The sequence below is a fragment of the Malurus melanocephalus genome, unplaced genomic scaffold, assembly GCF_030028575.1.
Source record: "Malurus melanocephalus ecotype Western Australia unplaced genomic scaffold, MMel_1.1 scaffold_128, whole genome shotgun sequence".
Taxonomy (NCBI): domain Eukaryota; kingdom Metazoa; phylum Chordata; class Aves; order Passeriformes; family Maluridae; genus Malurus; species Malurus melanocephalus.
The window spans coordinates 180,782-207,435 of NW_026623360.1; the positions used below are offsets into that span (position 1 = coordinate 180,782).

The following is a 26,654-nucleotide window of genomic DNA, read 5'->3' on the forward strand; positions in this document are numbered from 1 at the left end:
AAAAAAGCCTGTAGAGTTAAAAAAAGAAAAATCAATCCCGGAAGCCATTCTAGCAAATGACCATCACCAAAAATACATCGCCTGCAAAGCGAGTCATACCTATAAGGTACAGAGTTGCTCTRCTGAGCAGAGGGAGCCACTTCATGTCCAAATCGTGTCCTCAGGAGGAAGGGGTGGCTCCCCAGCAGTACAAGGGTGACATCTAGTGACGGCCACATCCRTCTGTTCCCAACTCCAGCCTTGCTAAAAGCACCTGAAACAGGCTGCCATCCTCACCTGGAGTGAGAGGTTATGGTTGCACCTACRTTTAAATGTCTGCATTAAATACATGCACATGTATCAGGTATCTTCAAATGCTTTTCTTTCATTACCTGAATTTAAAATTAAAAAAAAATAAAAACGAAAGACCCCAAACATGAAGAAAACGGGAAAAATCTGTAATTTTATGATATATAATCTGTACAAAAATTTGTCTGAACTTTCAAGASCAGAGATAAAAGGATCCACTTGCTGTATCAGTGCTATATTGTTATAATGCAACCTCTAAAGTGCCATGTTCTTGAGTCATTTGCTGTAACTGGGATACAATCCTTTCAAAAGCTGTTCCCAMAAGATCATCCTGCATAGCATTTACTTACAGACAGAGCTATAGTACAGAGATTTTAAAAAGTCMCACACTCAAGCAGTAGAAAATTCTCCTAATCTCTTAAAAAACATAAAAGATGCTCTAGAATTTTAACACTTTTTCACTGACAGACAGTGCAAGCCTCACTTTGGAGCCAAGACCATCCAAACTTCTCTAGTTAGTAAAGAACCTGGGACAAAACCAAAGTGCTTTATTACAAATACAGCATTATTTTTCTCAGTTTCTATGCACTGCCTCTCTAATAATACATTACAAATAATACAAAATAGTAATTAAGAGTTTGTTGCTCTTTTCTTACACCCTTCTCATGTTTGCGTACTGGTAAAATGACTGTTTTTCACATAACATTCTCTTCTGTTTGTTAGGATGATCCAATCCCAATCGTTGCTCCTGGAACTGTAGGCTTTATTTTCACCTTTGACTGCAAAAATTGCACTGCTAAAAAGTGCAAGGAATCACAAATGGCATCATTTGAGAATTACAATACCCTATTTTACAACTGTAGTGTGTGCAAATCATTATTTCAATTAAATTTTCTAGTTAAAAATACTCTCAAACCATGTAAGTACAGTAGGTTCTATAGAAAGTAACATGKATAACCAATATTCTACAACTTGAAACAAAAACAATAAATAAAAGGTTTAGGTATTAAAACTAAGAAAAAGTAATCCTGTACATTGTACAGTACTTTTTGGTTAAAGCTTCTTAGCAAAAATATACTAATGTGTTCTAAGCATTCCAGTTACAGATGGTTCAATATTAAAATTTCAAGGTTTCCCCATCATGAAAAAGATATTGCATTTGTCCATAGGTGCAGAGGAAGATGTCTCTCTCTGAACAAGGCTTCAGTCTTTAAAAACCTAGAGACAGTAAGTCTGAATTCAAAGGAACCATTACAAAACTCCAATACAGTACTGAGGATGTAGGGTTGTTGTGCATTAGGGGTCTGACATTTCTTAGTCYCAAAAGCAGCTCTAGAGAGCCCACTGGATATCACTGAGGTCAGCTGGGTCTCCGAGGCCTCCGTCAGCCTCCAGATAATTCATCAGAGCTGTCATAGCAGTGTCATCGTTTTCACAGATGGCATCGAAGTCCAGCTGAGAATTGCCACCTACAAAGTGATTAAAACATGAAATTTGAAGCAGGTATGAACACTCTGAAGCATGAAAAATACAGTGACTTTCAAAACAGAACTGGTTTTAAGCAGCACCTACCTTTGAARTCAAGGTATATATTTATATGTAAATATTAAAAAAAATCTTCCTTATATCCAACCTAACTTGACTTCCTTTTAGTTCAAAAGTATTACTCCTTATTCTATGTTACTGGGGTTTTTAATTTTTTTTTTCCCCAAGCACTTACTTGAGGATTAACTTTTTTTCCTTTGGTGTTTCTTTTTTAGTGTTTTTCTTTTTTGGTTGGTTGATTTGGGGTTGTCAGAGTTTGGGGTTTTAAATTTTTTTAAAATTTTTTTTTCCCCTCTCATAGCTAAACTGGAAGAAAGCTATAGGTTATAAATAAACAAATAAATAAATCGCTGGTAAGTGAGGGAGAAGTGGGAGATGGAGAAGCTTCTAAGAACTTAAATACAGGATAAGCATAAATATGGCTTTCACAGCATTTTGTCTTTGATGCTAAATAAAATGCGGTGGCATTTTCCTCTTACATGGCCAGGAAATCCTGTATCCAGAAAAACTGAACAAGGGAAAGAAAAAAAAAATATTTCTGAGCCATTTAGACCAATCCTTTGTACCAACTACTCACAGTTTGCTGCTAAGAAAGAGGCGAAGTGCAAAAGCACAATAATTCACAAATTACAAGCAACTCCCTGACATTGCACTGAAATACTTTTCTCTCCCCATCTCTCTGTCCTGGACAGACAAGAGCAAAGTGCCTCATGGAATCTGTGGCCTGCAAGAATGTAGCAGTAAACTTCAGTTACTGATGTTATTTTTTGTTTCACGGATCCAGTTTTGCTGTTTGCCTTACAGCAATAACACATCTGTTTTCAGAGTGCTCTCATCTTCAGACAGGCAGACAAATGTCTTTACAATTTATACACAGTTGTAAAGTGCTGCACTCAGAAATGACACCATTTATCAGAAATGTCATCCCCTGCAACTCCCAGAATATCCCCAAAAGAAATAAATCTTACTGAGGAGAGGTTCATTACTGGGAAATGGAATAGCACCCTGGGTTTGTTCTGAATTCTCTAGAGCTTCTGTTTCTGAAGGACATAACTGAATCAATTCTTTATTTGGCACCTGAAAGAGCACAAGTGGTAAAAAGGATAGAATTAGATCCTAAATTTAGTCACAAATATTACATTACAGAAGCATTGTAGATTGCTTTTAAATTATTAATGACTAAATAGAGAAAGTGAAAAATATGCATCAACGGACAGATATTTTGMACTTAGAAACAGGTTTTTTTAGAAATTCATATAGCACTGGACCTGGCTTAAATAAAAGTGGTGACTTACACATTTGTCAAAGGTACTTCAGTGGTGGCACCTGCTTGAGGGTCTAATTCAGTGTTCAGTACATAAATCCAGCACAAAATGTACTGTTATGTACTTTCCACATCTACTACCATAAACTACAAATTCCCAGTGACATCATGTTTGCCACTGTCAAAATATTCTGGTTAAGAGATTAAAAATGCCCTCATACCTCCCATGTCCTATATGCATTAAACTACATTAATCATAGCAATAAAGATGGAAGGCAAAAAAAACCAAAAAAAATTAAAATCCTAATACTTGTTTTATTTAACACGTACTTACAATTTAGCACAAGAGATTCCCTGGATTGCCTGACTTGTGTAGAGTCTACCACAGARTTAATAAAGGTGAAATGCTTTCCGAAAGTATTTTAGGAACAAAAGGGTTACCAAAGCCCAGATAAAGAAGAATCTTCAATGAATATGATGAAATTATCCTTATGGATGAGATGTTACATGATTTAGAGAGTTCAGCACATGTATCCTTATGGATGAGATGTTACATGATTTAGAGAGTTCAGCACATGTAAGTCAAACAACTCTTAAGGAGAAAGATCTATGATAAGACAGGGGAGAGCTGATCATAAAAAAGGGCGAAAGTCAAAGCAGTTCCTAGTAGAGAATAGTGGGGGTTTTCAATAGGAAATGAGAACTGCAGTGACAGATGATAAACTATCTTTAACAGGAAAACAATTTACATTCAAAGAAGAGCGGCTGGAGAAGTTTGTTCATATAGTGTGCAATATACAACATACAACATACTTAGGTAAAAAGAGATGTTAGTTATTCCACAGCTATGGTTAACAACCTATGTTAGTTTGTGGTGTTACAGGCACTACTAGATTAGCAAAACAGCATAAACATACATTTTTAGCAGACTAAAGAAATACCTTCAAAGTCAAAATTCTAAACATTTCAACACAGCAGAGATTCTTTTTTTAAAAGGGTCTTCAAAAATATTAAGATTAAAAGGACAAGTGAGAGAAAGCAAGAATTGTAATTTGATTTAGGTTGTCAAACTTTACAGGTGACTTTTAGTATCTTATGGTTATCTAACAAAAGTTTCAATTCAATTCCAGGAGAGTCATCATCACCTGACTTATATTCACATTGAGCACATTGGTGAAGCTTCAGCAGAACCTACTGAATGGAGACTGCAGTGCCTTCAGCCTTAGGAATAGCCCCTTAGGGCTTGAAATTATGGCCTTGATGAGGTTAGAACTGCAGCCACATCCCTCAAAAGACTTTCACAGCKGCCAAGCAGTTGGCAATACCTTATACTTTCTCTCACAAAAACACAAATCAGGGCAATTTGGCTCAAACAAAGACTTTGAGCTATCTGACRTTAACCTTTTAATTTTGGATTTTTATAGGTAGTGGCATACTCACATCACTGCAGTTTATAGTTAAAGCTGGAGAAGGTGACTTTCTCAGGAGATGTGATGGACTTAATTCTCCAGAGGGTGAAGAATGCAACCTAAAATTGCATATGTTTAATTGCTTTACCAGGTCACATTAATCAAACACTGAAAATAGACTGTGCATTGCAGAACCCATTAGACCTCCCCAGTGACAAAGCACAAGTCTAATTTGAAACAATAACATCTTAAACTCTCCTGAAGATTCTAAATTATCCTGCTCCAAGTTTTGCTAACAGAAAACAGAGAAGAGACCAGTAAAAGCCATGGGTCACAACTCCTTGAGCACACTTTTATTTCTCTGTTGAATCACCAGCAGAGTGATGTGCTCTRCCATGCGTGAGACTAACAATAGATTATAATGCTATCTCATAATGCCATTGATCAACCTAAAAAATGTGATATAATAWGTGAAACTGGAGCACCCCTCATATAATCATATATACCTCTTCCTTAGCTTTACTTCAAAGTCTAATTATGATATTATGCATTTATTACCTCTGTAATTCCAATATTTCATTTGCAATTTCAGTTCCTATACTTCCAGCACCAAGAACTGTTCCAGAGGACATTCCAGGTACACTTACTAACGACTGTTTTACAGCATCTGCAGATACAAAACAAAAACAAAACCTTAAACCCAGAGCAGTTTCATTGCAGAGCAAAGATTCATTTTAAAGCAGCTTTTGTTCCAGAAATACTTCTATASAGAATAAATTTATATTTCAAAATACAGATATATTCAGAAATTAAATTCCTTTAAACACTGATTCACAGCAGAAGGTGTTGCAATATAAAATGAATAATCTGTTTATGAAAATCGTTGTTATGCAGTAGTGAAATATATTTAATCATTGCCACCTCCAGTCTCTCTCACAGACATTGCAAAGAACATGAACTTAAAAAAACCCCTGGATTTYTCACCAACTGAAATGAGTTATTGGAAGAACATTTTGAAAAGAAAAAATAAAGACTTCACAGCAAGATGATAGAACAGCATGCAGAAAGCACTCTAYGCATAGCAGAAAAATAATAACAAAATATGTTCTGTAAAGTTTTGCCCTTTATTCTACAGATAAACTCAGCACAATTGCATTTGTTCAGAAAACTGGGCAAAATATGAAAGGTCTGTGACAGAAGCTAATACCCTACCAACCAAAACCCTAGCTGTAACAGAAGGTGCTAGAAATTAAAAATGTTATATACAATTATCTTTGCAGCTCTGYGAACTGTATCAATTAGGATTCTGTAAGTAACTTGAAATTGTCACCAGAAGTAGCTTTAAAAAAATTTAATCCTTTCCTGCACATAACCTAGAATAAAAAAAATCTCTGGACTTAATAAATCTAAACTGACCGATCAGGAGATACACCTGTGATAACTGTAAGAAGTGACACTTGCCTTCTGCAGGCTGGGAACTGTAGAGGACCTCTTCTTCAGCTGACTCYTTATGACCTCTGAGACATAAATAGATGAAAAAAATCCAAAACAAACCACAGAAAATTAGCAAGCTTTTTTTTTTTTTTTTAAGAGCAAAATTCAGCATATATTTATGTTTAATTTCAGTAATACTTTACACAGAATGAAAGCTAATATCCCCAAACTAGTGAAAAAATAAGATATTCCTCATGTATTTCCACATTCAATTCTTTGTAATGTTTCTGAGGCATCGAATGAAATATTATTTTCCATTTACTCTCCAAGTAAAAAGAAAGCCAATATGACTGTCTGTATTCCATGACAAGGGAATAGGGCTGTCAGTTTTACTGTTAGCAGGGCGATCAAGTAAGTAGGAACAACTGCTGCAAGGACAGGTCAGTGGCGGCCTTGTGCCAGCAGCTGCTGCACTCCTTCCCTCCTGCAGACAGCTGCAAATGCCCACATCTCTSGGGCAAGCAACAGTGTCCTTTTGGCTACTGGCCAGCACAGACTGTCTTRACTGCTCCTGTCTTCTTGGGGGAAAAGGATATGGGCAACAGAGGTGAGTGATGTTGACTTAAGGCATGAACCAGATACAGAATGGGTACAAGGCCCCCTCAACAACTTTGTTTAATGGAAATTAAATCCCCTCTGTCCCCTCTCARAACCCCAGTCATTGGCAAAGATCCTTAGCAGCACCGGAACAATCTGAATTACAGCTCCTTTGCAAGGTACAGAGAATGAAAAAGAATTCAAAATCCAAAARGAAGGATGAAACACATGCATTTATTGTCCCACAGGCTCCACCTTTGCAATCAATTTGCAGAGTATCTTTCTGTCCTGCCTTTCATTTCTACCATCTATCAGTTGTGCTTCTCCACCTTCTGACACCTGGGAGGTAGGGTAGCACTTGGAATTGGGTCAACTGACACATATAGGGTTGGAAAGATCAGAAGGAAAAGCAGAATTAACTTGACAGTCCCATTTACTTGTATCTACTTTTCTTAAAGATCCTTCCCTTCTTCATTTAAYAAGAAACTCTTCCACCTAATTTTTTCCTACTGGCAAACAGCATAGTTTTCAATCAAATCCATGACTTAGGCCTGAAACAAAAATAGCCAAAAAAAGTTTGTCCAGGTTACTCAGCCCCTTTTTGTGAAGGGTTGAAATTTTCTAGCCTTGTTCTCCTTCCTAAGCAGATTGTTTTCTGTTAAAGCTAACTGAAATTATAACAAAAAATAACATGGAGAGTTATTACTTACAATACCACAGTGTTGTTTGATACAATGTACTCCAGCTCTTTGGTCCATGGATTCATGAAACTAAACCACTGACTCTTTAAAGTAACAAAAGTCCCATCTTTTGCTCTAAATTTGTAGGAATTTGTAAATACTTTTTCTTTATTCTGCAACACTAGATAAGAAAAGGAAAGTTATAATCACCATATTTAAGCTTAGAAAGGTATAGTTAAAAATACTAAATCTGTTTTATAGCACCATAAAACCAAAATGTTTTTATTGGCTAGACACAGAATGACATGCCAGAACAAACTGGGACCTGCTCTAAAATCAAATTAAAGTCTCATCAGTGTCATAAATCTTACATTAAACTCCAAACACTAAGCTTCTGCAAACCCCTAGAAGGAGACTCATGACTTGCTGAACTTTCATAACTGGTGTCTTTAATTATGTTATCAGGCACGTTTATTCCTTCCCYTCCTTACAAAGAATGGAAGCAGAGGATTTGACAGATGCACAGACATTATTCCCCCACAATTCCCCTGCAYCAGGAGCCAAGACAACACAAGTTTCTCCCTGCTTTTATTACAAGCTTCACATGGGCATGTCTTAACGCAGACATCGACAAGGGCAATGCTGAGGTTGGTTAGTTTGGGTCTGTAGTGTTTTCACCTGCAGTTACAAGTAATTGTAAGTAATCTGGGAGGACCAACCATTTTGTACCTTCTTTATGTTTTTCAGCTAGGTGATTGTGATCATCTTGATGGCAGTACTCGTAACAAGAAGTTCCTAGAAGCTCTTGTGGCAGATACCCTAAAATGGCTGTTGCGCTGTTAGAAATAAAAACATGAACTACAGCGGATTCAAAGCTGTTTTCTTCAGTATCAGATAAAGCAGAACATGAATATTTAAACAAACAGATGCCTGTGTTCATGTTTTGGAAAAAAATATAGCATTAGTACAGCTCTAAAACAACAGRAAATCTTTTCCATTATAAATTATCCTTTTGTAATGAATGACAATTCAAAGATAAAAWAAGTGTTTAAACATGCAAACCACATGTACATACAAAATACTTATGGTTAGAGTCTTCCCCTTAGCCAGTCAGAGTACTGGCCACACGTAAGAGTCAATAAAAAACTGAATTTTGAATTTTGATCTTCCACTCAAAGGAATTGGTTTTAAACCAACACTTTTCATTGAAAGAAAAGATGACTGAAAGCAAGGAAGTTGCTGGTAACAACAATGAAATTCAAAACGCAAAGTGGTAACTAGTTGTCTACAACAAATAAAAGTCTGGTTCTGAAAGCACAGAAAATAGAAACTTCAATCTCACTTCTCACGAAACAATTTGCTGCCTCATTTAGATATAATGTATTTGTTACAAATGGTAGAACTTTCAGAAGTCATAACTTTTGATTAAATGTTTATTACTTCCGTCATATGCAGAACTATGAAGCTCTAACTTGAGATTATTCTTTGTGAATAAATGAGTCCATTTAATAAGTTCTTTTCACCTTGCTAGCTCACCATTTTCTACAGGACAATACATTTCTATGCATTATGCATTATTTGACAAACAAACCCCAAAACCCAAGTAATCATAGATTAGGAATTAACTGCTTCTTGCGTAGACCAGAAAAAAATTCTGAAAGAATTTTTGAGAATTTTCAAAGAATTCTCAAAAATTGAGAATGCTTATTAGAATTTCTATCCTGCTGGAGAARTTACAGTTTTGACAGAGTATCAGAAAATGGAAGCAATGTCATTTCTCTTCATTAAAGAACAAAACGCTTACCGCTGATCTACATAAACAAATTTTCCATCCATGGCAAATCGTGTAACAAATTCTGTTGCTTTSACTTTTATCTCTCCACTCTTTTGTGGAACAATATAAGGGTGTAACCTCCCAATTGCAACAAGACAGTTAAAGTTACTACTGTCCTTTTCTACATCATTTTCCTCTTCTACTCCCACCTCATTAGGAGGCCAGTTCTTCAAATACCCAGTACAGTGAATGGTGCAGTATTTTCTGTGATCTAATAGAAAGAAATTAAATAAGAAGCAGTTATTGTTCAAAGAGTAAACCAAACTCCTTATTTTATTCTGTTTGCCATAGGACTAGCAACTATGTTTCATGCTTACCTACACCAACTGTACAAAGCTATAGATAATTTTACAGAGTATTTTTACATTGATTTTGTTCTATTTAATGTGGGCTTACGTGCAGAGAGTGCTTCTAACCCTATGTAAGATTTTGGAACATAAGTTATGGGTGCTGGCAGTTCAAACACAAGTTTCACAGAAAAAGAAAAGCAATAACACACAAATCATTTTGTCTTTATATGGTTTCATATGGATTGTGAATTAAAATATTAAAATCAACCTGAGGCCCTCTCCAAATCAATTTACCTCTGATGAGCACAATGATCTGAACATATGCTTGCCGCAACTGCTGGAAGAATCAGTCAAGAGCAACCCAAAGCAATCCAGCTTATTTTCTATTTATCTCAGGCTTCTGAATATGTCGATTTTATGGGAATACAAATATTTTAAATRTCTCAAATTCCAGCATACACTGTCATTCATCCCTTTTTACTCTCTAACTAATATGCAAACACCCTCAAAAAAATCAAGGCATTAAGATGGCATTATGCGTCCTACAGTAGCTGTCTTTCAAAAAAAAAAGCCAAAGCATTCTTGACATCTGTATGCTGAACAGGATGCTTTCCAAGAGGTTTGATTTCCTCTCAACTACAACAAACACGTATCAATTCTGCAGAATGAAACTGAGTTATCCCACTATGATTCTGTCCTTTTCTCAGGTGCCTTCCCTCAAAACTGCTTTCCCAAGAAACATTTATAGAAGTTAAATTCTTATCTCACTGAGTTATCTGACACATCAAGGGATACCAAATTCTATTTACTTACAATCATGGGTCTCTCAAAATTTGTGCTGTATCTCAACAGTAACAGGTTACATTGAAAAACGAAACTTGGAAGATTCTTGCAGGATAAAAAAATTTCAGCACACCTTTGCAAAAATCAGTACTAAGGTATTAAAACAAAAGCTAGAAACTGCATTTTAAAATTGAAATTTTAATTATTACTCAAAATTTGACAAGATTATATTGCTGTACAGGCATATYGAAATATGAACTAAATTTAAATTACTGGGAGAATGAATGGAATTACACTGATAAACTAACTTYACTATGAAAAGAGAAAAAAAGGAAAATTCCTACTTTTAAATACACACAACACAAAAAGTAAATCAGAAAATAAAGTTGGTTTACTTGCTTTTTTTTCTTTCAAAATAGTAGAGTTTGCAGGCCTTATTCACTCAGTTATCTTCAAGACATAAGTTATTTAGTTTCATTCTTCTGATCTGTTCCAGTGCTTTCAAACATTTCCCTGAGACTTCTAAACTTTGACCACAACAGACCACATGCTCCTATACAGCCACTGTAGCTCAGGTGCCTCCCTCCCTCTTTCCAGGAGGGCACAGGGAGGAGAAAGAGTACAATTAGACTGTTTTTCAAAAGGTGTCTCTTGTACAYATTTACACTTCTCTACAGCTACTTAGTGAGGTAAGTGATAACTGTAAGGTCATTACTGACTTGGAATTTAAATAGACCAAGTTTTAAGACAGAAAGCCCCCACTTCATCTACGCGCTTTGAATACCTTTCTTCTTTGGGTTGGGCAAACACTCCTTCTCCTCTTTGACCGTGGTCCTACTACACTTTATCCGACAGAAGAAGGAACGTCGAGCACCAGAGTTCAGTCGAGCTGGTCCAGCTTGGAAATCTGTGTGTACTTGCAAGCCAGCTTACAAAGATTTAGTAAAGTAGTTAAGAAACCCAAAATCAAGCAATAAAACTTCAGAAAACCAGATGCTTTCTTCATTTACCTCCCACGTACATTCTCCTTACAGTTTAGCTGCCTAAATTTTGTCCTTACAATTAAAAAAGTCTAATAATCTAAATAGGGCAAAGAAAACATGATTGACACAGATTCCAAAATTACAAAGAGCGACCAAACTATTTTTAAACTCTTCTTGATATCTTGAATAGTATTTTACTAAATATGCTTTATAACTTTCAACTYGTATTTGGTACAAGGAAGAACTGCAAAGATGCTTGTAAAAGCCAGCTACAAAATAGCCATTAGCTGCACAGTACATAATGCTTTCCTTATTAGAAATAACTGTAAACAAAAGAAGGTTTGGTTACATTAGGATTGACACTTAGCATTTTCAGAGAAGACAGTGATTCTTGACATTGAAGTATTTTATCCCATGTTCGACTACATCAGGTCTTTTGTATTGACAAGACCTAGCAAACACAAGAAAAAACAGTAGTATGCTGGTAGGAAGAATGTCAGACCACATCTTGGTAAATGCTTAACAGTGATTTCAGTAATTTAATAGAATGCCAGTAATGCTTATGATCTAAAATCAAGTCTTTTCTGAGCTAGCTTTTCAACTGTAGATGCATTTTAAACAGTAGATATGCATCCAAATGTTTGCTTCCTAGATGTATCTCAGGTTTGTTCATCCATACATGTTTGTACATACAAACACCTGAATACATCCTGACTAATAGTTTTACTAACATCTCTTATAAAAATCTGAGCATGTTCAGGTCTCACTTACTTTTTCCATCTACGAGCTTCTCCCTAGGCGAGATGTCYGATGAAGAAAGCTGCTCCTTAACTTTTGCAACATCTTTTGGATGCAAGTAATCAAACAAACTTTGTCCAATCAAACTGGCCTATTTCAAAAGAAACAAAAACCAAAAGAGATGAGAACCACACTGATTTGGAACAGGACCCCACACATTACTTATCTCAGAAAAATAATTGTCTACACACTAAAAAAAAAAAAAAAAGTCAAATACAACAGTTACTCCAAACATCAATGTTTTGATTTACATTTCATTTGCCATTGTTTAATATAATTTTTATTTAAAAGTGTAATAAAACCATAATTTGTTACTTTCCTTTGAAAAACACCGGATTAGTTGAATATTAAACAAGTTCTGTAAAGCCATGGTTTAAATGTAAATAATGCAATTTCTGATCCTAGCCAAATAAGGTTATGCACAGAGTAACTCCACTCTCAGATTATTGGAGAAGGAGGGAAGAAACAGCAAGTAGGATGAAATATTCAACTGTTAAATGACTCTGAGCTCTAATTTTGTTGGATAAACTGGCACTACTGAGCCAGGAGCAGGCTGGAAGCAGGGGTCAGCTCACGACAGCACTCCTTAGCAGAGGATATTTAAAGGGATGTCTCCAGCAGGGATGCATTCAACCTGTTCACTCTGATTATCTYAAGTAACTGACCTGCTGCACTGCTTTCCTCTGGAATAGGAAGGAATTGTCACTAAAGTGGACTGGTTTGCATTTTCCACTGCTTACCTTCAGCACAGCAGACAAATCAAAGGATAGAAAAGAGCTGTGTTGACAAGCACTACTCTAGACTCAAACTCAGGATAAACACCCAGCCTCTTGCCTCTTTGCCCAGACCCATCTAATCTTAATGCAAAGGGAAAATGCTGAGTGCTGCTGAGAAAGGCTAACAGCAGCCTTGCCAAAATATACAGGTCTAAAAAACAAGATTAAGCTGCAGCGTAGGATTTAGAACCTAGAACAATTCCCAAATAAGCTAATAAATCCATGGGCTAAGTCAGTCACACCCCCTGAATCTCCTTGTCTGGAATAGAGGAGATCTTCAGGATCTGGAAGTAGGGATGTCTAATGTGAATGATTCCAGAAAAGCACTTTTAGTTCTCGAGTAAAATCAGTGGAGAAGTTTAAAAAAAAAAATCTGCTTTATGCTTATTCCCCTAGGATGATTCATTTCACTTTAATTAAAAAATATAGTTTTGCACTTCTTTAAAAAAAAAAGATAAAAATAAATCTATGAAAGAGTCCAGATTGGTTATCTGTACATTTATAAAGAAAATGAAGATGGCACAAATGGTTTCAAAGTTACAAAAGTAGACAGATGGCAGCACTAACTATTTTAGCCTCTGTTTGTGCAACAGAAGTCATTGGTACAGAAAAAAATTATCATCCCTTGACTATTTGTGGTAATTGCCCATGACACTAAACATCAGTTAATGGTAGGTACTTATATTTTTCTTATTTCCCTTATTCTACAGACTGAGCTGGCTCCCATTCAGTTTCTTTCAGGTTAAGGGTACACACTTGGATAGTTATTGCAGATGATGTGTTATGTGGTGCACCCGAGCATAAAGGCATGACCAAAGAAAGCTTTAATTAGCTTCTGCTGCTGAACTGCCAATTTTCCTTGGCCTAAAAATTCCCCCAAAAATCACTTCACCATGTGAAAGAAATCTCTTGCACACAGAAATTAGKACAACTTCAAATTATCCCTTCCTCTCAGACTGCCAGTTTTCTTAAGGATGATCAGCAGAAATCTGGTGCTGTTATCCAGGTTGGGAACACTGACTGTACTTGCACATATTTTCTTACAGGATATTTAGCCTTACTCTGAATAAGGTTAAATCAACAAAATTCCAAGAAATTATATGCAAGGACTGGTTTGATGTAATACAAAATAGCATGTAWAAGTTTTAAAATTTCTAAGAAAATACAAGGTAACAGCAAACAAGAAACAACCATAACCACCTGATCATAATTAAGTATTTTGCAAACTGATTCGGAGACAAACAGAATTTTTCCTCTGTTGCATCCAACCACAAATAGGAATCCATCCGCAGCCTGAAAATATAAAGATACTGTCTTTAATTAAAATGAAYAATGAATATTAATTACTACAAGAAAGCACACTTYTAAATCTGATTTTTAAAATTGAATACAAGAAAGCTGGAGAGGGAATTTTTACAAAAGCATGTAGTGGCAGGACAAAGGGAATGGCTTCACACTGACAGAGAGAATGTTTGGATTAGGTATCARGAAAAAATTCTTTCCTGTCAAGGAGGTGAGGCCTTGGCATAGATTACCCAGAGAAGCTGTGGCTGCCCCATCTCTGGAAGTGTCCAAGGCCAGGCTGGACTGGGGYAGCCTGGGATAGTGGAATGTGTCCCTGCCCATGGCAGGGGGTTGGAAGGAGATTAATTTTAGGGTCCCTTCCAACCCAGACCATTCTGAGATTCCATRAAAAAGCAATTTAAGAATGCAAGGACCAAATCAGGTCTTCAACTACACACAGCTWAACTTTCTCAAACACAGCTTTGGCAAAAGTCCAGCTGCAAAACAGCTTCTCTTGGGACTCATTTACAGATCTTGGCAAAGCATTATTGCAGCGAAGGAAAAAAAAAACCTAGCTGTGAATGAAGTGTGTGGGTTTATGATGAAGTGTGCAAACAAAAGGAAAGATTTGATTCTAGGTATTTTCTGCACCTTTTTCAAAGTACATCTTTAAAAATGCACATGAAGGAGAGCCAACAAGTGCAAGGACATTTCTGCATAATTGAAAGCATTTTCTAGACTTGCATACAGACTTCAATATTGGATGTATTAAACAGGCAGACTGTACACAGATCTATTGTCCTTTCCAGGGCTGCATCTTGCCACGCTCCCAAACACCTCTGCACATCTTCATTAAAAGCCTGGGTGGTGCACACAGTTTATAAACCAGTACAACAAAACACTTGCCTGGAGGAAAAGATGGGAGAAAAAGCACTGTCCTACTAAAAACTCAAACTTTAACATGAATATGATTTATCTGAGAGTTACCTTCCACTTACCCTAAGGATTAACTGTCGGAGTTCATCATCCTTCAAAAATGAAGGTTTATACCGGACTTCTGTGTAGGAGCTACTGGAACCTGGAAAATGGATTATTCGTAGAGATCAAAAGTTACATTTTTAGTTTATTTTTAGCAGAGTTATACTTGTTATGTATTTCAGATTTTTTCTCTGTGACCTCAACAGCTGAATAAAAAAAATAATTTCAAGTTCTAGAAATTCTAAAAATAAAATTTTAAAAAACCTCAAACATAYACTGGTAATGAACACAGACACATAACCTTTGTTTTCCTTGTCCTTTGCTTAACAAAAACCAAGGAAACTTCTGTTCAGATATCACTAATGCATTGCTAGAGAAATGGTATTATGAGAACTGAATTTCCCAAAACATTTCACAGGTCTATTTCAGAACCCTTCAGTAATTATCTTTGTTGAAACTGCATAATTCCAATATTATCAATTGTCTTCTGGCATTAATAATACTTCATTAGTACTCTATAGCCAACCTCAAAAACCCAGACTATTGTAGTTAAATCAAATGTCTCACTAAATATAGTGAGACTGACTCACTGAATGTACTGTTCTAGCACCCATGGCAAGTACTCTAATTGTCCATTACATTTTTATCCATTACATTTTTATCCATTACATTTTTATAATTTTTTCTTGCTACATTTTTGAGGAAAGTAGCACTTGAACATTTCAGCCAATTTCATCTTTCACTAAAACTCCACAAAGTATCTTGTATTCTCTTAAACCATTTGTTTTGAAGGTAAATACAACTGTGCCGGRTAAAGTGCAGTTTTCACACCTGATTGTTAAAATACAAATACTTGAGCTAAAGATTTCCTGTAAATGCTTGTTTAAACTGTAAGTGCAGTTACTGCCCTGCTGGTTTATCATGTTTTTTTTTCATGCAAAACTCTCAGTTTGCTTGGTCCTTTAGAAAACCCACAAAACCCTTTACACACGAGCCACTCCATGGTTCTGTTACTGTCAAGGGAGCGATGTAATTTATTTTCTACACTTCTTTGACTCAAAACTAACTTCTTTATTTATAATCAGTGGGTTTTGCAATCCAAAGGGTCTTTGATCTTTGCTCGCAGTTGACCAAATTATTATTCTGGAACAGTGGTGCCAAAACCCCCAAATACTGTGTGCAGATGAYAGACTATGCAATATGCAACTTGTATTTGGGTATATTTTATTAGGAGAGGGAAAAAAAATCCCAAAACCTAGCAACAGCAAAAGAAGGGGAAAGAGTATTTCCTGGGTTGATCCCCCCACTAAACCATTCCCAAAGATCCATGATTACTTTGCTAGCTGACAGAGGCTATCAGAAGTTTCTAACTCTATTTCTTGGTATTCTCAAACGTGTGAGGATTTTTAAGGCTTTAATGTCACCAAACTCAGCGACCATTTTGTCGAAGTGTGTTTTGTCTTGTAACATTCCTTTTGACTCCTGTACTTTTTTAAAAGAATCCAGGAGTGACACAACAGCAAGGTATACCCTTAGCAGACAGGAAATACCAGTCACTGAAGGGTGGCTTTTTTTCTGTTATATTAAGCAAAAATTAAGAATTAAGTTTCTGACAGCTATAGATATGTACATTTAAATGAGGAGCAGACTTGGAGCTAAATACAGCAAGGAAATGTAAAATAAAATACTGATAATTTATTTAACATCCAAGATACACGGTATAACTCCCATTTGAACAAGGATTTACAGGATGAGAATTCCTAAACTCACCTTTTAAAGACTTTAGGTGCTGCACAGCCATCCGTAGCACTGTGAGTTTGTCCAGCTTTCGGGCCATGGGATTACACTGTGGTATCATGGCAGACAACTCCTCTATCAAATTATTCATTTTGTCTCTTCTTCTTTTCTCTGTTTGACTGTGAGCCTCTCTAAGAAGAAAAAAATATTTTTTAAGAAAGATGCAGAACACATGATTTCTCCATAATATTAATCAATTCAATTTTGGGAATGGAACTATCACAAATAGTACTGCACTGAAACAGTTTTTTATACGCTACTTGTATTAGACAATTGAATTTGATTCACTTCAACAAAGATGAAATGGTCACAATAACAATGTGAAATACTGAGGAGAAAAGATATTTCAAGCAACAATTGGATTCTATGTGGTAGAAACAAGAAATTATGAGGTCTTATAAAAGTCAAACTATTCTCGTGATCTTTGCCATGCAAGTGATGACTTGGACACCTCTGTGTATCCCAGAAAATTCTTGATGTCACTGGGAATCACTGAAAGATATTTCTGCACCCTGCTCCTACCTCTGCCTGGCCTGTGTAACTAAGATGGGGCATTCATTCTGCTGCCTTTTAAAAAACCCCACAGCAATAAACATTACTTTTACATGCGCTTTTAAGAGATGTAGTGGAAACTGAAAAAAAAAAGCTGTGCCTCATGTAATTTACCAGAAGTATCTCAGAAAGCTWTCCTTTTCCTGACAAGATGGTACAAAGGCTTTCAGTCTTTGGGCTGTCTCAGGTTTTGTCTCTTGGTAAGCCTTGTCAAGAACTCAGCCACAGAAAGAACTTCTCTTCTTGGCCAGTAWTCATCAGAAAACTCCTTCTAGGACACATGACTGCACCTCACAAGTATATTTATAGCTCAGGTCACCTTTTCTTTACTTCTTTCTAGTGCAGTATGTCAGCTTTTCAGCCCATCTCCTCCCCTCTAACATTCTCTAACAGATAAGGAAAGTTTAATTCACTCTCTTCCCTCCTTACCCAGAAGACAAGCCAGCTACTCAATTAAAACACAGATGATATTCCTTTCTGGTTGAGACCAGRCACAGTAGTATAGCTATGCAAAATGAGGAATAAGTTTTGGTTAATCTCCAAAACTTTTCCTCATAGGCATACTGCAACAGAAGCTATTAAAGGAAATAAAATTAACTACTCCTGGCCTGTTGAGAAAGAACAAAGTGCACTTCTAAAGAKCTAGWKGTCTACTATTTTTATTATTWAAAAAAAAAAAAAAAGCCTTCACCCCACAGCTAATTCTGGGTCATTCTGCCAAGCATTCAGCTCTTCTCTCTCTAAAGCCCTTTTTTAGATTTGATTTTATGAGTTATGTTCATGTCTGTGGGTTCACCCAACTCTTCCTTTATGTCAGGTAGGAACAATCAAGTAATATCCTSTATACGCTCCTTGAACTGTGAACCTTAGGAAGACAGATAGAAGTATTCCAGGAAAGAGAACAACCGTCCACATCTCTAAGGGTCAATGAGGAGTTATAAAAAACTGAACTGGTGGGTGCAGAAATTCAGGTGATGACTGGCTGATTCAAAAAACCTTCTGTTACTTGCCCCAGCCACAAAGAGGAAAGGAGAAAAGCAAGTTCACAAAAAGCTTGAGTCAAGAAACACTGGCAGGAGATACTGATAAGCAAACCTYTAGAGACCCTTGTACAGATTCTTTTTCCCTCCAACTAATGCACCAAAAAGTAAGGAATAAAATTAAGCATAGCATTTAAAAGTTATTAAAGCAATATATAAAACAATCTTATATAGCAAGCCAGGATACTCCACGAAGAAAAATTAATTTTGAAGTTAAACTGTAAATATATCTTGGAACATTTTAGTTTCTTTAATTTTGTTTCAATTACAAGAACATTTCATAATTACTAGCTAGCATACTATATAAATAATACTTCTGACAGCATGCTGAGTGCATTATATATTTCTGGTYTGACATCTCTGCTCTCATGAAAAATGAAAGACTTATTTTTAAATTGACTTTCTAGCACAGCTCTAGTTGACTATGTGACTTGTCTGTAGTTTAAAATATTTGTTTGGCTGAACTGTGGCTGCATTCAGTTACCTAGCATTTCAAATCTCTTTCAAAGAGATTTCCCTAAACAAAAGCTTCTTCCAGAACAAGAAATCTTTGTCATACTTCAGCCAAATCAATTTCCATGTCGAAAAAATTTTAAATACCTCCAGAGGCATACAAATCTAGAAATAAACAATTCTCAAATTAGTACAAATGAAGGCTCAGCTCCTTATACATGACTTGAGTGTACTGCATTTAATTCTCACCTTAAAAATTTTAACCTTGTGTTTTTGCTAAACCCTCTGAGATATTCTGCAGCAGCTTTTATTAAAATTAGCAGCACATAAAATCCTCAAAGGGGCTCTAAAAATTCCTACACATTTAACAACGAAAAGGAAAAGCTTCCTGTTAAATATTTGATCATTTTCATGAATGTTACCCACAAACTCATATTTTACTACTGTGAACAACAGTATTCACTAGCAAAAAGTATTTCTGYTGTAAATTAGTACCTGAAATCTTTTACTTTAACATGTTCTTCATCTTCACTCCTAGGAAAAACAAGATACAGAGTTTTACATTGCACATTTAATACTAGGCACTTTTTGCCTCCCACAATTCCAGAAGATAGAAAATGCTACAAATTTACTACGGCTCCAGAGAAAGCAAACCCACAAAATCCCTAAACCAAATCTAATCTAGCAAGTGATGCATAGCAGAAAGAGAACAAAGCACAATTTGCAATATTCACAGTTCTGTGAACATATTAAAGGGATATTTCATAATTATGGGGCTTTTTTTGTTCTGAAGACATTAACATTATTGAAACATTCAAGTAACTTAAGAGTAGGCTTGATTTTTTTTTTGTTTAAAACCTTACAGGAGAGATTATCTAATTATGTTTTTATTTCTAATATCTTATTGTCAAATTACAAAATAAGCAATCCTAAATTACATTAAAAAAGAAGCTATTTCCCATACCCTACAGCAATGACTGGTAAGTCATAAAGTAATAAAACTGTAAACGAAACACAGTCCTAAGTGTCTGTAGCACAATAAACTCTCTGCAACAGGAAACTGTAAAGGATGATTCAAACAAGGGCAACGAGCTCTCCTTTCCCTACGAGCACTGCAATGTTCACCACTCCTTGCAAAGAATTCCAGAGCATGGCCATGAGGATGAAGAGGAGAGAGGCCAAGCAGGCAGCACCTGTCTCCCACAAGGAAATAGAAGCTGGAGGATCCTGGAGATTACAACTTCAGGRAAGATGCCAAAAGCTGCTTGCACCTATAACTGAGCAGTGACCCCAGCGAGGATCCAGCAGCCAGAGCCAAATTAGCACACAGTTCAAAATGTGGGATTTCACTGGAACCCAGCAATCTTCTAGACAGTCTGATAAACCCAAACRCAGGAGGAGGTTTGGCTTACAACACCCAAAGACTTTTATTCAYTGAAATGTTTTCAGATTTAGATGAGCTAGCGATAACTAATATTTTCCTTTTGTTTTAASAGAAACTTAGAAGAAATATCAATATACTGTGAATTCCAACTGAATTTACACTCTCTGACCATAAGAGAACAGGTAAGAAGGAGCCAGACCAGCTGCAATGCAGCATGTGCCCTATTAATTAATTTTCCTTCTCCCTCAGGAGCTCCACTTTGGGAAAAAATCTAGCACAAATTTGCTGCTCAAGCAATCAGTCCCAGCCTTCAATGGATTTTTATAGCCTCTGTCCCAACAGCTGTGGTGTTACTGATATGAACAGCTAAATTAAAACTACCTTGACTACATGAACAGARGGTGAAATTCCACTGTGTGGCTATAATGTGGGTATATTTGATTGGTACTAGAAAGGAYAGAATGGGTATTAATCAGAAAAAAATTAAAGAATACCAATTTTTCCTCTWGTTTCTCAATTGATTTATTAAATACATTTCCCCATTTCTTCTAAAATTGAAGTAAATKTTTTAAAAGCAGAAAAGGAGAATTTTTAGTCACACTTTCTATCATGAGTACCATGGRAAAAATCTGCAAAGAAACAACTTTAACCCCAAAGAGAGGTTTTTACACTACCTTTGTACCAAACAGTGACTCCCCTGCAAAAAGGGACCTATGGGTGTGCTGGCTGACAGCAGGCCCAACTTAAGGCAGTCAGAGGGCAAACCACAATCTGGGCTCATCAAAACATCACAAAGAAGTGATTAYRCTGCTGTGCTCAGCATTGGTGTGCCTTCACCTTTAAYACKGCATGCACTTTTGGGCCCAAAAATATTAGAAAGTGTTTGRCGAAGATGTGAAGGTTTCTGAACRCAGAGGAAGGCAACAAAGCTGGTGAAAGGGACAGAAGGAATGTGTGATGGGACATGGCCAAAGACTCATGGTTTGTCTAGTTTGGGGAAAAGGAGGCTGAGGCCTCCTCCTTGCTCTCGGCAGCTTCCTGAGGAGGGGAAGTGCAGAGGGAGGTGCTCTCCCCCAGCATCCAAGGATAGGACACGTGGGAATGAGTACAAAGCTGTGCAGGGGAGGTTTACATGCAACATTAGAAAGCCTTTCTTTACCAAGAGGGTGAGGAAACACTGGAAAAGGCTTCTTAGAGGGGTGGTCAAAGCCCTCGGCCTGTCTGTGTTTAAGAGGCATTTGGACAATGCCCTTTACAATGTGCCTTAACCTTTGGTCAGCTCTGAAGTGCTCAGGCCGTAGGACTGGATGATTATTTTAAGTCCCTTACAAGTGGAATAGTCTGTTTTATAAAAACACTGCACGGCTGCTTACAAACMAAGGTACCCAGATACAGAAGAAGAGAATGTAAAAAAAACATCCTGGCACATATATTCCACAAAGGGTTTGCTTATGCTGCACAGTCACCTTGTAATAGCATTATTTTGACATAGTTAAAATAGTTCTAATTTAAAAAAAAACACTTTAAATAGTTAAAAGAAACAAACAAAAATGTTTACAGTCACCAGTCCTGGAAGAATATGAGTCTTCCTTTGACTSCTAAGTCTTCTTATTTAACTTTTCATTTACTCTCATTCTAAACTTCAATACTAACAAGTTTGGTAAAGCTGAAAGCAGAGCATCATTTTAGAAAGAACTATCWGAAACCCTTAACATTGGATGGACCTGTCCATCCTGTTCCTTAGCTGGATCTTTATCACCTTGTGCTTACACAGACCTGCCGTTGGATGAAACACTCAAGTAACCACATAGCTCATCTAGCTAAACAGCAAAGTGTGACATGTTCACAGAACTCAAAACAGAAATGGATTCATTCATAAAAAAGTACCTTTTCTGAGGATCACCATCAACTTCAACTGTATCCCTGCAGAAACAGGTCACAAAGTAAGAAAAATGGAGCTTGAGGCACAAGAAGGTAACTTGATAGACACAATGAAACAAAGTTGCAGAAAAATTTTACAGGAAAACCCAGCTGATTGGTTATTTTCAGAAGACCATTAGTCTTAGAACCTAATTACTGCTTCTTATAAGCCAATAGTTTTTCAATTAGTTTTTCGACTTGGACATGAAATATTTTTATCAGATATCTAAACTTCAGGGAAACACTACTAATGAACCAACACTTTTACTGAAAAGGTTAAAATCAACAAGCKCTACTTAAAAAGAATGGAGACTTTTTTCCCAGAAACTAATGTATTGTTGGAGTTTTCAGTTATCCACATGATATACTCGAATCTCCAAGATCACTTATATCAACATGTCCAGATACACTCTGTAGATCAATGAACTACATATGGAAGAAGCAGTGATTAAATAGAATTGCTTTAATAATTACTAATAAATGTAAATCTCCTACCTTCACCTTTTTAAACATGTATTTTCCACACTAGTTTGGAGATATTTGTAGTGCATTACATCTGCACATTGCGTCCCCTRCTTCTGCCTGATTTACACAGCTTGGAACAGATCCCTTTTTTTGGTTGACTGGCATCTGTTTAGCAGTTATAAATCAGGATAAAACAGTTGACAGAGCCACYTCAGCAGTCAAATATGACCCACTTAAAAAGGCTGAGCTCTACAAGAGGACAGTCCCCATTTTTAGGTCATGGGTCTGTCTCCACATCTAAGGAAATGGCTGCTCTGGTCACTGAAACAACAAATAATCTTATTTCAGGCTTGAAGGTAATATTCCAATATGCACTTGGGATAATTCTAGCAACTTAATAACTTGCCCTTACTAGTAGGCAAAGAAGGAGAAAAAAACAGAAAAGAAAAAGATAGGATTGAAATTTCAGCATTAGAGACACATTATCCAGACACTTCAGGCCAGGAAACAGCACTAAAGAATCCTACATATATCCCTTGGATTTAAGGATTATTTTTTCTATTTTTAATAATTGGGGGCTGTCAAAGAATACATTTGGAAGACATTGTAAATTTAACGGTAATAAACAAAGGAAAGAAGATTAAACAGTTACCATGTTGCATAAATAACAGAATGTCTCAAATTTAGGTTGAGACACAGAGAACTGATTCACTTACTGGTTATCAGAATCACTTCCCTTGCGTTTCCTTGGAATGTCAGGCACTGCAGTGTTGAAAGAAGTGGTGGTGACAGGCTTAGTGACTGGATTCATGAGGCTGGGCACTCCACAAGCAACACACGGGCTTCCATCCACTGAGAAATTATCTGTCAATGACAATAAAAGCTCAGTGTCTAGCAAGAGCTGCATCTTTGTGTATTCATTCTGATCCTCATTGCGACAAAAAATTGTCTGTGTGTGGCTTCTGTGTCTCTGACACAGAAAACAGAGGTTGCACTGCTACAACCCAAGTCCAGCAAGGAGTACAGCACCTTCCCACAGTGCTGTAACAATCTCACCAACCCAACCAACACACCAAGGCAATATAAAACAGCTACACTCCCCCTACACAACCTTTGCAGGCAACACTCAAATCCCACAATAACTCAGACATCCTGCTGCAAAATCACCAGYTGCGCCATTTGTCAGCAGATCAAAATACTGTGGCTCAAACTAAATTAAAAATTAAAAATATATAGTGAGCTGTGTTTTTTAATCAAGCCGGATGTCCAAAAAATTGAAGTTTGCTATAACCATATTTCTGACATAAAATCCACAATTATACACAACATCTTCCATGGAAGTTGGAAGAGCCTCAAAAACTTGTCAAGTTCTCTTCACAAGTCTCCTCCTAAGGAGGATGTTGTTTCTGGGAAGGACAGAAGAGAAGTCACAAGCCAACAGAATCCTAGCAACCTACTGGGAAAGGAGGACAGTCTCAAGGAACATAAGCACTATCAGACYATTTTTCTGTCTCAACATAGCTATCACAAAGAATCATCCAGCCGATGTTTAGGCAAAGAGCCAGAATTGACTCTGTTTAGCAAATGCAGGAACTCCTTTAGGCTKCATGTGCCAGTGGGGACAGAGGAGAGATTAAGAGATGTCATTTAAGGAAGTGAGMATCTCTGACTTCCAGCAGGGAGCAAAAACCAAGTGGAGTACTTTGAAAATCCAGCAGGAAGAAAAACTACGTGCTTTCTTGGGAGCTTTCTCTCTTTTTTTAGCATCTGTGCTGTCTGTAAAAATGTAGAAATGTGCAAAAACAATGATCCAAAGCAGATTTTTTTCCTGGTAGATGTAAACACATCTCACACCAGAAAAAKGACCTTCTAGATTTTCATTTGCTGTTGGAATATGACTCTGGAGAGTTAAATGAAAATAGGCTAATACTCGAACAACAGCTTGCCTGGTCTTCCACTAATCCTCTCTCTATCAAATCAGACAACACAAAGTCAGCCCCTGTTTTATTTTAGAAAGCTCTTTAACTCATTAAGTTACACAGGAAGTTGCAAAAAAAGAGGTGGAAAGAATCAATAAATACTTGACAAATAAGTTACAACCTTTGCACATCTGCAACAGCAAGAAAATTTAGTTATTTCAAATACATATCATATTCGTTAGGTATGTTAAAAATATATTAAAAGAAATTACATGATAAATACTACCAGGACACAATGCTAGATGTCTGATATATTTTTATCATGAGTTTTCTCTTTCTAATAATCTCGTTTTGYATTTCTGTTGTTAACACAATTACAAAACAAATAAAAATGCCGACCAATCCAAAGGAACTGTTTATTTAAAAGGAGTAGTTTTAATTCACTCAGGTCACAGCATCCTGTAATTACTGATYAAGCTATTGAAGTATAATCAGACTTGATGAATATTCATAAAAGAGTACTTACTAAACAGCAACCTACATGGTTCCAAGACAAGAATGCCTTCAGCACAACAGATCCCTTCGTCCTGGAACAAAGCAGGACAGCACAGACCCACTGACCTAAATACTGCTCTGCACACAGATGGCCAGCCTGCTTTCTGAACACTTCCCTTTAAAGGAACAAAAGCTAATGCCTCTTTTTTCCAATTTGTCTTCAGCATTATTAACACAACTATATTTTTTCCTCACACCCAAGTAACAAATTCTGAATAGCACAYTTACCTCTTCTACCTTCACTAACAACACCCATTTTCATTATTCTTAACTGAAAAAATAAAATATGTTCATATTACCAGTAAGAACTTCTACACTACAATTATTAGGTGATAAACTGAATCCTGACTACTATCCCTGGGACCAACTAAACACCAGTAAGATAAGTGGTTGATCTTGGACAAAAATACAAGGTTAAGAATCTGCATTGCTCCCTGACATCCTCAGCCTGCAGCTTACACTCTTTTTATACACACATTCTAAAATACCTCCACAAACCAAACCCAAACCCCCATCAACAATGCAAAAGAAAACTGAGAAATAAATTTAAAGCTTCAGAACACCAAGCATAGTAGAACAGTGATTAGACAGAGCTTAAGGGAAGAGAGCAAATATTTTTAATACCTATCAGTCACTGAGCAAGAAGTGGGCAGAAACAGCTCCTAAAGCCAAGGCAGCTTTGAGAAGTCAGGGTGATTGAAAATTATCTCTGAGGGCTCTGTAACAGCCAGCATTACAATACTRGGTTTTTCCAAGGTGCTCACTTTCTCACTGGAGTGTCCCAACCTTGTGTAGACTGTGATGAAAGATTTCTTTCCCTCTCTGGCTATAACACTTTAGGCAAGCTGCATAAAGGATTTAAAAATCTTTAGGTTCACAAAGAAATGGTCTAGAACACATCCCAATATCCAGAGTGGGCTTCTACAATTGGAGAAACTTGAATTTTTAGCTGCCATTTGAGCACCTRGCTGAATTTCTTATACTTCCATTTTCTGTGAACATTTTCATACCATTGACATCAAAACCAAACATCTCTAAAAACACATGAAGCAAAATGAAGTATTTCCCAATTTCATAGCACACTTGCTTCATGAAAATAATATCCAGAAAGAATAATCTTTATTACAAGTTGATTTTTCTGCAAAACCAAAGTCATYAGCCTATTTTTAAATGACCAGAAACAATTTAAGACAACGAGAGATGTTTTGTTTTACCACCTTAAAGGGTATTATTTACAGCAGTCTGGTTTGCAAACCAAATAAAATTCCAGGTGAGAAATAACACTTTTATTACTGTTCATTCCATTGCTAATGCCCTGGAATACTGATAACCAGATGTTAATAGCAAGTGAATAGTTCCTCAGATACGTGTCTATTATGATCTATGTCTGTCTCTCAGTATTAAGCCTATATGCTTACCGATATTAAAAATCAAAAATATTTTTAAAGTATATTATGCACATTTGGACAGAGTAAAATGATGAGAATAATACAGGAATCCCCCCCACTTGAATCATTCTCTCTGTGAAAAAGCAAAGACCATCCAAACAGTACAAATATGGCATGGAAAATAGCTCRTTTCCAGTAAGTGTATCAGAAATAAAACTACTAGTTCAACACTAATTTT

At 36.5% G+C, this 26,654-nt stretch overlaps 1 protein-coding gene across 6 annotated transcripts in view; it reads right to left on the minus strand.

The window, feature by feature from the left end:
* Positions 1-416: 416 nt before the first annotated feature.
* The window catches only part of BMAL2 (basic helix-loop-helix ARNT like 2), a 31,941-nt gene continuing 5,703 nt past the window's right edge, over positions 417-26,654 (minus strand). For 2 of the 6 annotated variants that reach the window (XM_057370500.1, XM_057370498.1), the window contains exons 2-17: positions 23,271-23,418; positions 22,057-22,092; positions 19,281-19,319; positions 16,714-16,871; positions 14,964-15,043; positions 13,882-13,974; positions 11,879-11,996; positions 10,909-11,052; positions 9,022-9,262; positions 7,947-8,053; positions 7,248-7,398; positions 5,968-6,023; positions 5,065-5,173; positions 4,538-4,625; positions 2,802-2,910; positions 417-1,757 (exon numbers count right to left, since the gene is read on the minus strand). In XM_057370500.1, the coding sequence (XP_057226483.1) occupies positions 1,621-1,757; positions 2,802-2,910; positions 4,538-4,625; positions 5,065-5,173; positions 5,968-6,023; positions 7,248-7,398; positions 7,947-8,053; positions 9,022-9,262; positions 10,909-11,052; positions 11,879-11,996; positions 13,882-13,974; positions 14,964-15,043; positions 16,714-16,871; positions 19,281-19,319; positions 22,057-22,092; positions 23,271-23,418 (1,814 nt within the window). In that variant the 3' untranslated portion in view covers positions 417-1,620. The remainder of the gene's footprint in view (positions 1,758-2,801; positions 2,911-4,537; positions 4,626-5,064; positions 5,174-5,967; positions 6,024-7,247; positions 7,399-7,946; positions 8,054-9,021; positions 9,263-10,908; positions 11,053-11,878; positions 11,997-13,881; positions 13,975-14,963; positions 15,044-16,713; positions 16,872-19,280; positions 19,320-22,056; positions 22,093-23,270; positions 23,419-26,654) is intronic. The other 4 variants (XM_057370499.1, XM_057370502.1, XM_057370501.1 and 1 more) reach the window with 4 other exon arrangements.